At 42.5% G+C, this 14,388-nt stretch overlaps 1 protein-coding gene across 2 annotated transcripts in view; it reads right to left on the bottom strand.

Moving 5' to 3' along the window:
- cdh4 (cadherin 4, type 1, R-cadherin (retinal)) overlaps positions 1–13,845 on the bottom strand; it is a 240,352-nt gene extending 226,507 nt beyond the window's left edge. For both annotated transcript variants that reach the window (XM_044024562.1, XM_044024563.1), the window contains exons 1-2: positions 13,634–13,845; positions 10,205–10,316 (exon numbers count right to left, since the gene is read on the bottom strand). In XM_044024562.1, coding sequence (XP_043880497.1) covers positions 10,205–10,316; positions 13,634–13,687 — 166 coding nt within the window. In that variant the 5' untranslated portion in view covers positions 13,688–13,845. The remainder of the gene's footprint in view (positions 1–10,204; positions 10,317–13,633) is intronic.
- Between the last annotated feature and the right edge of the window lie 543 nt (positions 13,846–14,388).

Raw genomic sequence — 14,388 nt, 5'->3', positions numbered from 1 at the left:
GCAGGGCGGACAGGGCAAGAAGTCAAATTTGACAAGATACACACAAGGAAAAAAACTACAAAATAAAACCGGAAACAAGACACAAACAACTTGAAGCAAACCATGAAGAACAATCAATCCCAGGGGTCACGACAGAAAAATATGAACAAAAAACCTACAAAGATACATCATCATCACATCTGCATGCATACTACACACCTATCTGTTTGATTGGATAAACAGGAAGTCGCCATGACAACACCAGAAGTCAACATGCACAAAGCAAGGGATATGAACCTTTCTGTCACAAATGTTTGGTTACTGAAGGAAATGAGGTCATTATTATATTGAGTGTTGATGAAAACAGAGGACTTTGCTGCTCCTGTAAATCATTCTACAGTAAATGTTGTTTGAGTTGCCACATACAGTGCTATTTACTGTGTGTGTGTGTGCAGTACTTAAGAAGATAAATGGTATTATTGGAGCTGTCCTGTTATGGTATGTTTACATTATAAGTCGTATCACAAAGAGAGCCTGTAGTCATCTGGCTCATGGAGGCCACACATTTATCAGCATTTCTTAATGGGAAACTTAAAGGAAGGATTATCCAATCAAAATAAACATGACTGTGGATACCAGTATGAAGCGTGGACCTTTTTGATGACCAGGGTAGTTACACAAAGCAGAAAATAAGAAAACATATCACATCAAGATCAAACAATAGGGCTAAACACGGATTCATCTCTCCCTGCAGTCATATAGTAATGAAGTACAATATAACAGAAGACCATCTTTCAAGTTAAATGTCCTTTTCACATGCTTAATTTTGGACAATCCCAAAAATGTGGGAAATAATCTTTTATTATCCAGTTGCCAAAAGTATCGTAACAATATCATAAACTTCACGCTGAACTGGGAGTCATACCCTCCACCTTCTTGCTGTGGTGTTAATGCTAACCACCACACCGCCGTGTGGCCCTGGATAAACTCATAAAAAACACTAAGTTCTTTACTGATGTTGGAGCATGTGACGAGACAGAGCATGGATCGGAATATCTTATGTCCACTCTAGTCTGAAAGGCTTATTTGTCAGCCACACACAGACAAATCTGCATCACAACAGGACAGAGCGTGGTTCTGTATTGTGATTTCCAAATCAGCCAACCCTGGACCAAATGGGCTCCTTTATAAAGTCTGTGTGCAGGAGGTAAAATCTAAATTTACTCCGGGTGAACAACAACGGTGATTTTTACAAAAAGAAAAAAAAACAAAAAACAACACAATCTGAGCAGAAATACACCCCGAAGCCTTATCTATGATGTGACAACAACGCTGAAAGCACTGGCCTCCTTCAGATCCCAACTGAGGGATGCACGGTAGAAAATGAAATCAGGCTCAAACAGCGACACCTACACAACTGAAACACAATTATTCCACAAGTAATTCAAGGATAGAGGATTCAATGGTGAGCTGCTCGTGGGCATCCACAAGTCACTGTGCATGAGCAACAAAGCTTACACACACACACACACACTCGCCTTTTAGAGGAGAGCAAACAGCGTACAGTGCAAAAAGCCTCACCACAATGGGAGATGCCATTTCTACCCTTATTTTTCTCCATGATAGAGACAGGATTTGTGTTTGCCTTTTCTTTTATGGTTCCGTCATTTCCCCTCACTGTTATGTGCCTCAGAACCCGGTGAAAAATAGCAGGGAGGTTGTATATCTTTCAACACCAAGGCTAATCTACGGCGCGCACACACGCGGTTTATATGTCGCCGCGTACGTCACTCCAGCCGCTTCCATTCATTTGCCATTTAAAAGCTGTGAATAGCTGAAATTGTAAGCACCCACTAGCCCTCTGTTAGTCCTTGGGTTATTAACTTTTACAAGCAAAAAGGAACAATATCAGTGTGGATTCTGTACATCATCATTCTCCATTGCATGTCCAGGGTTAAATGTACAAAGAGCAGAGTAAAGCACAGCTAAACAGCTAAATTATGAGTATGGATTTGAGCTGCAGTCAGTGCTTGTAATGAAGACAAAGAAGAAGAAAAAAAGTATTCATTACATTTTAGTCAACAGCGTGTTGCACACGGCAAACATAGAGTAGTCCATTGTATTGTTAGTGAGAGGTTATGCAGGTCTATGGCAGTTGGGGTAAAAAACAATGTCCAATCTGTTTGTGCGTGCACAGATTGCTCCGATGTCAAACCTTCACGGAGAAGACATTTAATAATGTTTTTGTTTGTTTTTTTTTTTTAAACTTAAAACAGCCTATGGCAAATAAAAATAAAAAGAGTGAGGAATTTGAGCTTGAAATCTGGTGAAGGTGAAATCTGCGCCTTTTATTTGAGCACTGACGCGGTTTAATTAGTGCAGGAATAAAGAGAAGCCTGCTTTCTGATTGACAAGTTTGCAGTTTACCACAATAAGCAGGTCTCTCTCTCTCTCTCTCTCTCTCTCTCTCTTACTCTCAGTGTGCTGTATATCACTCTCCCTCATTCATTCCTCTCCTTTGCTTACTAATGAGCCGTGAGATTGACAGCTGGATTACTGAGCTGGTTTGTAATCCTTTAATTTCTCCATTTAAGATAATCACCCTCTGGGATGAGGCACCGCTTATGAGCACACCAATACGCACTATATGCCCGATATATAGTGTGTTGATATTCAAATTAATAACCTATGTTAAAGCATTTAGCAAAAAATAAACAAGAGCATGTGATATAAGAGAAGAGCATGCAGGCGTCCTGATCGCACATATAGATTCCAGGCCGAGTTAATCCAAAGGACTAAGTGGAGCACAAGTATCTCTCTAGTGAGGGACCTTTTTTGATTTGAGGGTTTGTAGAACAAAGGCGTCTCGACAGTGTAGCCTTTTAATTAAGGCGATAGAATAGCAAAAGTCCCATGGCTTCAGAAATAGCTTCACACCACAATATAGAGTGGCTCTCCGGAGATGCATTTAGTAGCAGCTTAGAGGGATCCATGTGTCGAGTCAAGCCCGACGTAAATCATTTTGATCGGGCCCTGTTTTTCATCTCCTCCAGTGCTCCAATCCGACGACACGAGTGCTGGAGAACACGTGGGGTCAAGTGGCAGCACAAGGTCAAAGCGCGTGTGGCTGTAATTCATCAATAACGCGAGTAGCTATAGGTGTCACTTTGAGACCTGACTCACGGCAGGAGAGGGAAACAACAAGGGAGGTGCGGTCGTGAGCGGGAGGGCGGCTCGGGTAAACAGGGGTCCTCCTCGCTCATCAGACGGTAAACGCGGATTTTGTTGTTTTTTTTGTTGTTTTTTTAAATATGCACATGGCTGATGCGAGAACTGGAAGGTTATTTAAACTGTCTGACATGCCGGAGCGTGTGGAGAATGTCACGGTGTGCTTCACAAAAAGAAGTCGACTTGAAAAGGATGATGCTCAAGAATGCTTTCTAATGTGGCATCGTGTTGTTTGTCTGTCTCAATCTCTCCCTCTCCCTCTCTCTCTGCTCTTGTCCTCTGATTCTCTCTCTCCACCTCTCCCCTCTTTCTCCTTGGTGTCAGGAAGGAGGACTAAACAGATCTGAAGAAGTGAAAAATCCTCTCCTGATAGAGATGCACTCCAGACTAATTAAAATGATCACAGAAGTGGCAGATAAGACTCTGATTATTCAGGCTGGGCTTGATGGGGGTCGGCTAGAGAAACTATGAGGGGGGAAAAAAAATAACATCTATATTGAAACAGTAGGTGGATTCTTGTGGATTTTTTCTGACGTGTTTTATCTCCTGCAAGGCGAAAACTTGACAGGACTCAAAAAGCCACTCCGTTTTGAAAAGCCACAATTTCAATCTGATGGTTTGGTTTTCCGCATTATTTTCAGGCAGGTTTACACTGAGCTGTTACTCTCCCTTTTTTTTTTTAAGCTTCGCTTGTTACAGTTTGTGTTTTTTTTTTAAACACCTTCTGATTGTTTTTTTCTCACTTTTTCTAATCATTATCTATTCAATAATCCACCACGGTGACACTGAAATGAGCAATGTCATGATAATGCAAACAAGCAGGATAACACGCGAGGGAATAATTTGGAGCTCAAGCAACGCCACTTCAATACCAAAGACCTTATTGGTATTCAGATGCATGTAAATCCTGGGAGATTGGAGAAGATGGAGGGAAAAAAAAACCTTTGTAATGAACTGGTAGATTCTGGGTGACACTTACAATTGAAAGGTGAGTCAGAGTTCTCCTGGTGGGGAACATGAATACAGCAAGTTTTTCCATGAAATAAAAATACACCACTTTAATCTTTAGTTGTGTTATTCTGCCCTTGTTTGAACTTCTGCAATACTATTCAGCAGCACTCGCTCCACCAACACAGTCCTTGTTCTTATCGGTTACTCCCTTTGCCAAGGACACTTCTTTTTTTTTTGGCTAACACCATCAGTGCTTCTCCTTTTTTCATTCTAATTACTCTATGATTTAACCCAGTGCCATCAGCTTTTCAGAAGCAATCTGAGGTATGATAATATCATGGTTGGCTCCAGTTGAAGGTCAGAAACCAGGGTCCAATTAGCTCACCTCTACTTTGTCGGGAAAAGTAGATCTATGGCGTAATTTCATCGAGTGGGAGAGCAAAAAAGACGTGTGCACGCTTGTTAAAATGCAGCTGGGGTCCCGGAGCGCCGGGTTTGTCTGTGGCTGCAGCTCACCTCATCATCTAAATGCAAGCGGGTCAAGATGAATCATGCCCGTCTCTCAGTGGGCACCAGATGGCAAAGCAATGAAACTATCGGGGTTGTAATGAAACTCCACGAGAGTATATGCCGTGACCCATTGACCGACCAGCAGACTAAAGCTAATACCCGTACACAGTGAGAGGAGATCAGAGGAGATCAGTGCACTAGAACTAATAAAATTCACATAGAAGCCCTGACAAGAGGTAATAATATTTCTGCCGACAGCCAGTTTCCCATTTATCAAACCCCACTTTTTTTTTTTACTTACTACCTTCACTGAGGAAATGACTACAAAACAGGATGAAAGGCATTGTGCTGTGGCATGTACTATATCTTGGGTGGCTTGCTTGATGGAATTGGCTCAGCGTGTATGTCATGTTGTAGGGAGTTTGAGCGATATAGGAGCGGAGCTTGGTTTGGTAAAAAGGCAGCCAAGATAAAGAAAAATGATGTGGCTCATCTTCTGTACCTGTATTCTATCAGCTCGCCACAGACTGCAGGTCCTGGCTGCAGAGATGAAAGACTCTCTGGAGGACAAGAGAGATGTTCATGAGTCAGAGAGGAAAATGGCATCCCGCTTATTAAATGCCTGGAAACGAAATCCTACCCCCTTCCTCGGTTCTTGGGTCTGGATGTACTTATGAAAGCTCTGTCACTTTGGGTAGTAGGTTAGGAGTCAGAAGTTCTCCACAGCACAGCGAACAGCGAGCTGGCAGTTTCAAAGCAGATATGGCTCCCTGCCAGATTCCCTTGCTGCAGTCTAATTGGGGTCATGTTACAAGTTTTTTTTTTTTGCCTTTCTTTTTTAGAGATGGAATTATACAACAGAAAATCCATGCCGAAAGCGTATAGCTGATGGAGGCATGATCTTACTCAAATTAATCTTTTAGATTAAAGTACACTATGTGTATGTCATTTCTCCCCATGCTACACAAAACCTGCACAAGACAGACTCGATTTTATAATATAAGACTAGGGAATAAAGGACACAATAAGAGATTTTTTGTTGTTTTATTTGTTTTTGGGTTTTTTTCCATCTCCTGTGAATCAAGAGACAACACAGGGACTGGAAATGAAAAAGCCTTTCTATCTTTGTTTTAGAGTTGGAGTTGAAATTACAAAGCAATGGCTTTTGTGAAAAGATTATGTGTACTTATAGACACAAACCCTGTGATGCTGTCTGTACTGACAGTAAGTATACACATTGTTTAATTCACTTTGCCCACAGCTGCAAGTGGCAGTCTGCTGTATTTCAAAACCCTTCAAAAAGAAAAATACACACAGAAGACTGTGTTTTGTTAAGATAGGATCTATAGGGATAATGATACCCATAAATAGTCTTGTGGAAAGCTGCGAGGAAGAGTTTGCCAATCATCTCATCATTGGATTTCATGGGTAACTCTTGGTAAATCATGGATTCAGACCAGATTTTCCAAGAGCTGGTGGACAACACTATCTTTAGCCGGTAGACTTGCTTTTCCATTAGGGATAGCGCCACCATTGTACCTGGTGTTTTTTTTGGTACATGCTCGGACAAGGTTCCAAGCTTGCCGAGTCCATACTAAAATGTGACTGTCGGCCACTGGTCAGAGAATGGTGTCACTGGGCGCGATGACCACAAAAATCACCCCGGACAGTGTAAAACTTACAAACCCTAATGTTTTAATCCCCAACACTTAGTAAGGAAAGTTCTAAAATCTCAATATTTAACAGAGTCTGGTGGATTTAGTGTCAGCACTGCTGAAAGCCGCCACTCATGAGCCCAATCACAACCCGTTGAGCCGTATTTCACTTCAGTGACTGTGTCAGACGGAGTCTGCGTTCCAGTCATGCAGGAAGTACTGAACGATTCGCTAAACTAATCTTTTTAATTATTCTCATTATTCAGTGCACCAAATAATGCTTTGCCCATCACTAGTTTGTGTGTTTTGTCATGTATATACATGATGGCAGTTTTCACGCCACTGCGCTATGTTTAGGGGACGACTGGGAAGTAAATGGTAATCAATTGCACTATAATTTTCTGATAACCATTCGGAAGTGAAGTTATAATATGTGTAACATGGACTTTTTTTGGTACTTCCTCTCTGTATTGAACCCATCACAGCCACTGAGCAGTGCCCAGGGAGCAATGGTGTACCTAGCCACAGGCTGATCATTTGGTATTACCAATGAGGCACTGGTATCAATTCAATACCATTTCTGCAATATTTTTTTCCATTGTCACATGTTGGCGAAATTGGGGAGACAAGCATCGCAAGCATGCCGAGGTGAGTTGCCCACTCTCTCTCACTCGGAAAACACAGGAGGAGCAGAGAGAGAGAGTCATCACTGCTCTCTTTCCAAATAAGTCAACAGTGACTTAAAGAAACACTATCCTGGCTGAACTGTATTGCATATCAATGTGTTTTGTGGGGAGAACACATTCTCTCGTTTGTGTTCCTCGGTGTCTGTTCCAGGCTCTTGCCACAGAGATGATGGTTTACACAGACATGTGCAATTACTGGAATATTTCTTTCCATTGCTTATCTGCCCACAATAGGCACAGACCACAACTCAAGGCCCCAGCTGCTAGCTCGCCTGTGTGCCATAGACTCTCCCACCAATCCTGACCCATCGCACAGAAGACTAAACATTTCCATGGGAGCATGGGATGATTTATTTAGCACAACTTAGCAGCAGCAGCACAGAGATTTGTGAGTTAGTTAAACAAAAGGTCTTTTATGGTCAACCACAAACCCATAACAGCCTTTTTAACCTATAAAGCAGCAATGAATGACCAAAGGGGGCAGCAAATTATGCATTACACTTCAAAAATGACCTTTCAAGTCTTCAGCAGACACTACCCATTTCCTTCAGGGACCAATAGACAGATGCAAGGACCATACCAGTGTGTTAGTCAACTGTATTTACTGCATTTTCCTTCTCGGTTTAATGCAGCGTTGAATGGTTTTTGTGTGACACATCATACAGGTGGAAAAATTGAGAGATTCCGCCTCCCCTCTAAAACCAAATAAAATGCTTTCAGTTTTTTTTTAATCAGAGCTATTGTTTTGTGTCCTTTTTTTGGTTTGTTTTTTAATAAAATTGCAGGTTGATGTGAACTTTTAGCCTGACCTTCAGCATCCCCAGTCTGCATCCAGCTGAGGACCTTTGTTGAATGTCATTTGTTGTTTCTTTCACCACTCATCTCCCCACGGTCAATTCAGCATCCGGCTTTATGTTGTCTAAGAGTAAGTGTTTTTATGTTTGTCCTAATGCAAATCGAATTTCCTTAACATATGTCAGTCTGTCCAATGTGTCAGTAAGCAGTGACTAAGGGCACCAGTCTGTGCAGTGCCAACTTTGGATAAGAAATATGTACAATGACTATTATTCAAATAAATGAATACATAATCATGATGTAGATTTCCCAGAAAAGAAGAAGAGCACTAACACGAACACATTCCCTTAACTCCCAATAGGCCTGAATGAATCCGACATCAAACATTTTGTTTTGTTTCTCTTAAACTACGTACACATAGGTCCCAACAATCCAAGAGGACTGAAACAAATCCACCTTGTCCCCTGAGCATTAAAGGGCTGCAGTTCACACCTTGTTCAATGGTGGGAAACACAAGCCTGGATCATGCTGCACCTGCTGGGCCATATCTTTTTAGTCCTTCCCCAATCGCTCACTGCACAGCTCTCCAGGGGGAAAACAACCACAGCCCAGAGCGGGCCAGCAACCCCCTAGCCAGCTCGGTTGCATCCCGGACCCTCCCTCGCCTCCTCCCTGGCCCATTCATTTCCTTGTAAGTGACATTTTGAGGTTATACATATTGTGGTGTTAGTATTAAAGGTTTCCTCCCACTGTATAGAAAGCAGATCCTCAGTATATGGCTGACCAATGCACATTAATCACTGCATGTGGACTTAAGCTATTGCAGCACATGCAGTATCCCTTTGAGCTGCCAGCTGGGAGGACAGAATGGCTTTCACATTGATTTTTTTCACAGACCAAACACAGAAACAAACAAAATGACAGAGCGGCGGTTGGCAAAGACAATACGAGATCCAAATAGGAGCTTATGTAGCACATAAGTTAAATAACATTAATGCGGCTGAGCTTTGCCGTTACCTTTATTTGAAATGTGCCATTAGCAGCTGCAGTATATGCTGGGACATGGTGCAACATCCCCTCGAGACACATGTGAATATAATACAGATACAGAGGAGGAAGCGGCATACGTCGTCTGTCTAGACACATCACACTCTGTTAACATTATGTGGTTCAGTGAGGACACATCAGCCCATTTCCAAACACGCAGAGAGGGAGAGAACCTGATCCCTGAGCCCCTACAGGCAAACCCGCTCCCCACTGATCGGCTGCGCTATACTCGTCCACCTCCAAAATAACAAAATAACCTCTGGAATAATTCAATTGTTTTGCTCACAGCTAGAAAATGCCCAAACAGCTGTTACAACGAGAATACCATTTCCTCCTTGCAAATAGAATTTCACGTAACAATGGACAAATATTTGGCTATAAAAGCGCGGTGTCGGGGGAGAGCTACGCTTATTGTACGCTGCAGCCTGCAAGGGTGAGTAACAGCACAGAGTAGATTATGGGGGAAGAAAATGGGAGGAAATGAGCAGCAACCTTAAAAAGAGGGCCCTCGACTCTCACACCAGAAACTGATTCAGCACGGATGTGAAATACTGCACAACGTAGACGTACAGGTCATTTCTGCATCTTGCGTTTCCAAAAGTGGAACGCTCCGAGTCCGTTACAGATAGCCGATAGGTCGCCGAGAGGGACAGCTCTGTAACATGATAAAGATTCGCCAGCAAATAAAAGGGTCACTGAAGATATTTCGGCGTAATCTGACGTGACAGGAGATGAACCTTACGGCGCATTCCGCGCTGAGAAGAAATGGAGCAAATAAAAACAGAATTGAATTTCTCTCTGAAACCACGAAAGAATAAAAGTGCTGGGAAACATATTAGAGACGAGAATAAAAATAAAAGTTTAGGGGCTTCGAGCAGCAAACACACAGAGTGGGGAGCAGGCTATTTAAATTCGTCTGCACTGTCAGCCTGCTGCTCAGTTGATCAAAAACTGAAATGTATTTTCTTTTAATGTTTGTTTTTTGCTTATTACTGCAATCACTGTGATTTTTTTGGGTGGGAGGATCATTCATCACACAATCTCCACATCAAATGACAACTCCACACACCTGCTGTCATATCACATGTAAACGCATGCAAAGATTTCCTTTTTTTTTTAAGTCAATCCAATTGCTATCACAACTCGATCCATCTGCTTACCATTTGCACACAATCATTATGCGCGAGGGCTCATGATGAGCTGCTTATGTTGCACAGCCACAACCAGTGCATGCTCTGATCTCCTTTAGGTGTGATGGAGAGCCACACACACACACTCGCTCACTCAATCACGGTGGACACATCTGGGCATATAGAAGAGAAAATATCACCAGTCAATAAATGGCAGACTTACCTTTGAGAATGCTCTGGCCGTGCAGTACGTCTCTCGAGACAATCACTGTGTAGAAGTTCTGGGAGAAGCCAGGTCTGCACGGGGCTTTGAGAGGCTGGACTGCCTTATTCCCCTGGGGAATAAAAACAAGACGGCCTGTTAAGCATTGGCAAATTGACTTGCGGCCACAGGGTTACAAGCTGATCTCACAGCCCTTTTCAGACTGATATTGAACCCCACAGTCTCTGCGGCTGCGGCGAGTGATTTTCGCTTCAGACGACAGCATTTTGGACTCACACCATCGCGGTGTGGAAATCCACTTCAGAGGCTGAAGACTGCATAGTTTACAAGCGCTGCAGTCAAACATCAAGTATCGCAGAGGACACTGCGGGTGAGCAGATTAATTGAACCGCGGTCATCGTCATTAAATTACTATTATTAGGGCAGACAATGCGGCCATCGTCGTCATATGTTGATTATGAAGAAATAAATGGCACAAGTGGTAATAATGATAGCAATGGTAATCATTGTTAAGATGATAATGGCTAACATGACATGTATAATCCAAACATTGAGCACTTTAAGAGACATTGTGTGTATAGTCATTTCTGTTACCCCTTAAGTACCCTTTTGATTATAAACACACTGGTCTAAGTTAACGTTAGGGTTGGGCACTAACTGGACATAGTTAAGGGTTAGGATTTAAGGTGACACTTTGTGCAATTATCACAGCTTCCAGAACTGAGACACTGAAAAACGGCTGCATTTCCTCAACTGAAAGACTGGATTAAGGCCATGGTGGATATCACATCTAATGCTCAACAGACTGAAAGGTAATAGAGGATACAGCAACATACTGAAGGCGCTTTACTACTGACTGAATGTAGCATCATTACCCACTTTCAGGCTGCAAGCTGTGCCCTTCACTTCCCTACATGTTTTTGTTCATTCAGTCATTTATTCATTCACTCATTCATTCATGGTCTAACAAGGCATGGCACACCCTGGACAGGTCACCAGTCCATCACAGGGCCAACATAGAGAGACAAACAACCATTCACTCTCACATGCACGCCTATGGTCAACTTAGAGTGTCCAATTAACCTTTGTGTATGTTCTGGACTGTGGGAGGAAACTGGAGAACCCCGGAGAACACGCACACGCACACTAAGAGAACATGCAAGCTCCATGCAGAAAGGCCCTCATTCAGAGCAAGTCTTTTTTGCTGCAAGGCATCAGTTACTAGCTACTATTCCTCCATGTGGCCCTTTTTGTTTATTGATTATTGTTTGTGGAGCATGTCTGAAGAGGTCAAGCTACGGTAAGGCTGAACAAATGGATGGAAGTCAATGACAGAAGCTCAAACCCGTGTGTGTTCCAGGTAGGGCTGCATCTAACTATTATTATTTAATCAATGAATGTGCCAATTCTTTTTTGTGTTTAGTCCAGAAAATGTCATTCACTGATGATGTTCTCGGTTTGTTTTAAAAATGGTAGAGTGGAACAACATCTACTGGTTAAGTTGCATTTTGCAGGTGACTATCTCTCACCTCACACTTCCCTTCCAAGCATGTAGGAAGACCTCAAAAGACGTTTAGTCTGCCCATTAAAAACAGGGTAATCCAACATGGTGGCCTTCATGAAGAAGACCTCCTCCAGATGTGAATATCGACTGTCATTGTTCTGTAGTGTTTTACAAATAACACTGGATTGGATTCGATTGGATAAAAGGGCTTATTCCGTGGTAGTGCAAACAATAAGTCGTACAATTACGTGACTGTACGCTCAAAAACATGCATAGCTACTTTGACGATTACTAAATTAATGTCAACAATTTTGATAATAATCGGTTCGAGAGCTTTTCAATGATTAAAACTAATCTCTCAATTTTTTCAGGTTTCTTTAATGTGAACATTCTCTTTGCTCCTAATAACAAATAAGTCATTAAAACTGAATAATTACGCTTTTGCGAACAAGACATTTGAGAATGAATGTACGAGAAAATAATCGATAGATTATGAAAATATTCGTAAACTGCAGCCCTAGTTGTGAGTTAAATTCCCGGCTCCGTTAGTCTACATGCCGATGTGTCCTTCGGCAAGTCACTTAACCTCACGTTGCCTCTGAAGGCTGCGCCAGCAGCGTGTGAATGGGTATGAAAGAGATGTGCTGAGTGAATGGGTGAAACTGTAGTGTAAAAGCAGCTTTGAGTGGTCATCAAGACGAGAACATCAAATATAAGCTCAGACACTTATTTGATCTTCCATTTTGGCCAAATTAAAATTATATTACACAAATCTTACACATTGGATGTTTATTGATTTATTTGTCGAATGGAGCAAAGGAACAAGAAAATAATACCATTGGAAGAAGCTGAAAAATCAGTGAGCTTGTTTTAACGACTAAAAAATAAATGCATGTATCAAATAATTGACAGTTACATTAGTCACTGATTCATTGTTGCAGCCCTAGTTTGTTTGTGCTCACAGAGTCACTTATTATGGGGACAAAAAGCAAGTCCCCATCATTTGAATTATTACATAGGTGAAGACATGTTTTACAGTGAGGTTAAGGTGAGAGTAAGTCTCCAGGAAATGAATGCAAGTCAGTGTAATGTCCCCTTAAGTCACAGAAACCAGAATGCGTGTGTGTGTGACATACATTTATACACTATACACATATATACACATGCAAAACAGGCATATATGTGGGTATCCTCTTTTCTTTTAATCCTCCACTTCACTCATCCATGCCTTCCCTATAGACGCTGTGCACATACAGACAACTGACAATTTCCCAGACTCCACATCAGCAAAACTCATCAAACTGCTGCTGCATCGTGAGATTATTGGGGGGTGGGGGGGGTCGGAAATGAAGCTGATTGCGCTGGCTGATTTTTGCCAAGTTTGCAAATAAATTCAGCTGACTGCTCCGTTTTTCCTCCCCAAATCACCCTGCGTTAATACGCACTACTCAACAACCAAATAACCGAGTCATCAAGTCGCACATTAATCCCAGGGATGTGACCGGAGAGAAATGACCGTGCGTAAAAGCGAAGTTGATCGCGTCCAACAGAGCGAGGAGAAGACGCCGCTGTGGTCAAACACTGTCCTCTGCAAAAAAAAACACTGCAGCTTATTTATGCGAGAGGATGGAGGGAAGGGGGTTGCTGATGAGGGCAGTTGTCAGTGACTTTTTCTTCTTCTTCTTCTTCTTTTTTTTTTTTTCCTCTTAACAATCCTGACCTAAAGCGTGGCCGCTTAGGGCTCGATGACACGCTGCCTTTAGCGCAACACTGCGGGGTGAAAGTAATAAGCCTCCCACAGCCACTTTCACACTGGCTCATGCAGTAAAAAAAAAGCACTACAGCAGCACCAGCACCAGCAGTGCAGCACTTCCGCCAAACACTCTTCTGCCGTTAAAAGACGCGGAGAAATAAACTCATCTTACCGAGGATGCGCCCACAAGTAAGGTGCACGCCAGGATCAAGCAGCCCACACTCATCTTTGCGAGGAAAAAAAACACGTCAAAAGGGAGGGTGAAAAAAATGGGAAGAGATGACTTTTCTTCGCCCACAAATAAAAAAAAACCAGAAAAACGCCACCTCAGTAATTCCTGGAGCCGTGTGTTTCTTCTTCTTCTTCTTCTTCTCGGATGCCGAGTCAGAGACAGTCCCTACTTGTCTGGCGAAAAAGTGCCGCTGACACAGAGATGCTGAGCTCAGTTCAGAGGAACCCGGTGCCCATTGGATGAGAGCGTCACTACAACCCCTCCTACTGCACAGCAGAGAGAGAGAGAGCGTGTGTGTGTGTGTGTGTGTGCGTGTGTCAGAGAGAGAGAGAGAGAGAGAGATCGAGACAGTGTGTACTTGTATTTGTTGCCCCTTGAGGACATGTTCTGGCATAGGCACTGACCCTGTCAGGACGCGTAGTCTTCATGGAGACCAAAACCTGGTCCTCGTGAGGGAGAACGTCATCTCTGGGGTAATGAAGTTAAGTTTAGGAGATTTAAGATTTTAATTGAGAGCAGAGTTAAGCATTAAATGGTTATGGTTAAGGATAATACTTTGTTTAGGTTATCCAAGGAATGGAAGTCAATGTGGTGTCCAAAGAACAGCTACCTGTGTCTGTGTGTAGAACCTATTTATAAAAATCATGGGTCATTATTATGGGTCATTTAAAGTGCTTCAGTTTTGTGTAAGAAAG

This window comes from Solea senegalensis, linkage group LG4, assembly GCF_019176455.1.
Source record: "Solea senegalensis isolate Sse05_10M linkage group LG4, IFAPA_SoseM_1, whole genome shotgun sequence".
NCBI classification, from domain to species: Eukaryota; Metazoa; Chordata; class Actinopteri; order Pleuronectiformes; family Soleidae; genus Solea; species Solea senegalensis.
The sequence above is the reverse complement of the archived record's forward strand: the minus strand, read 5'-3'. Positions and strand labels throughout refer to the sequence as shown.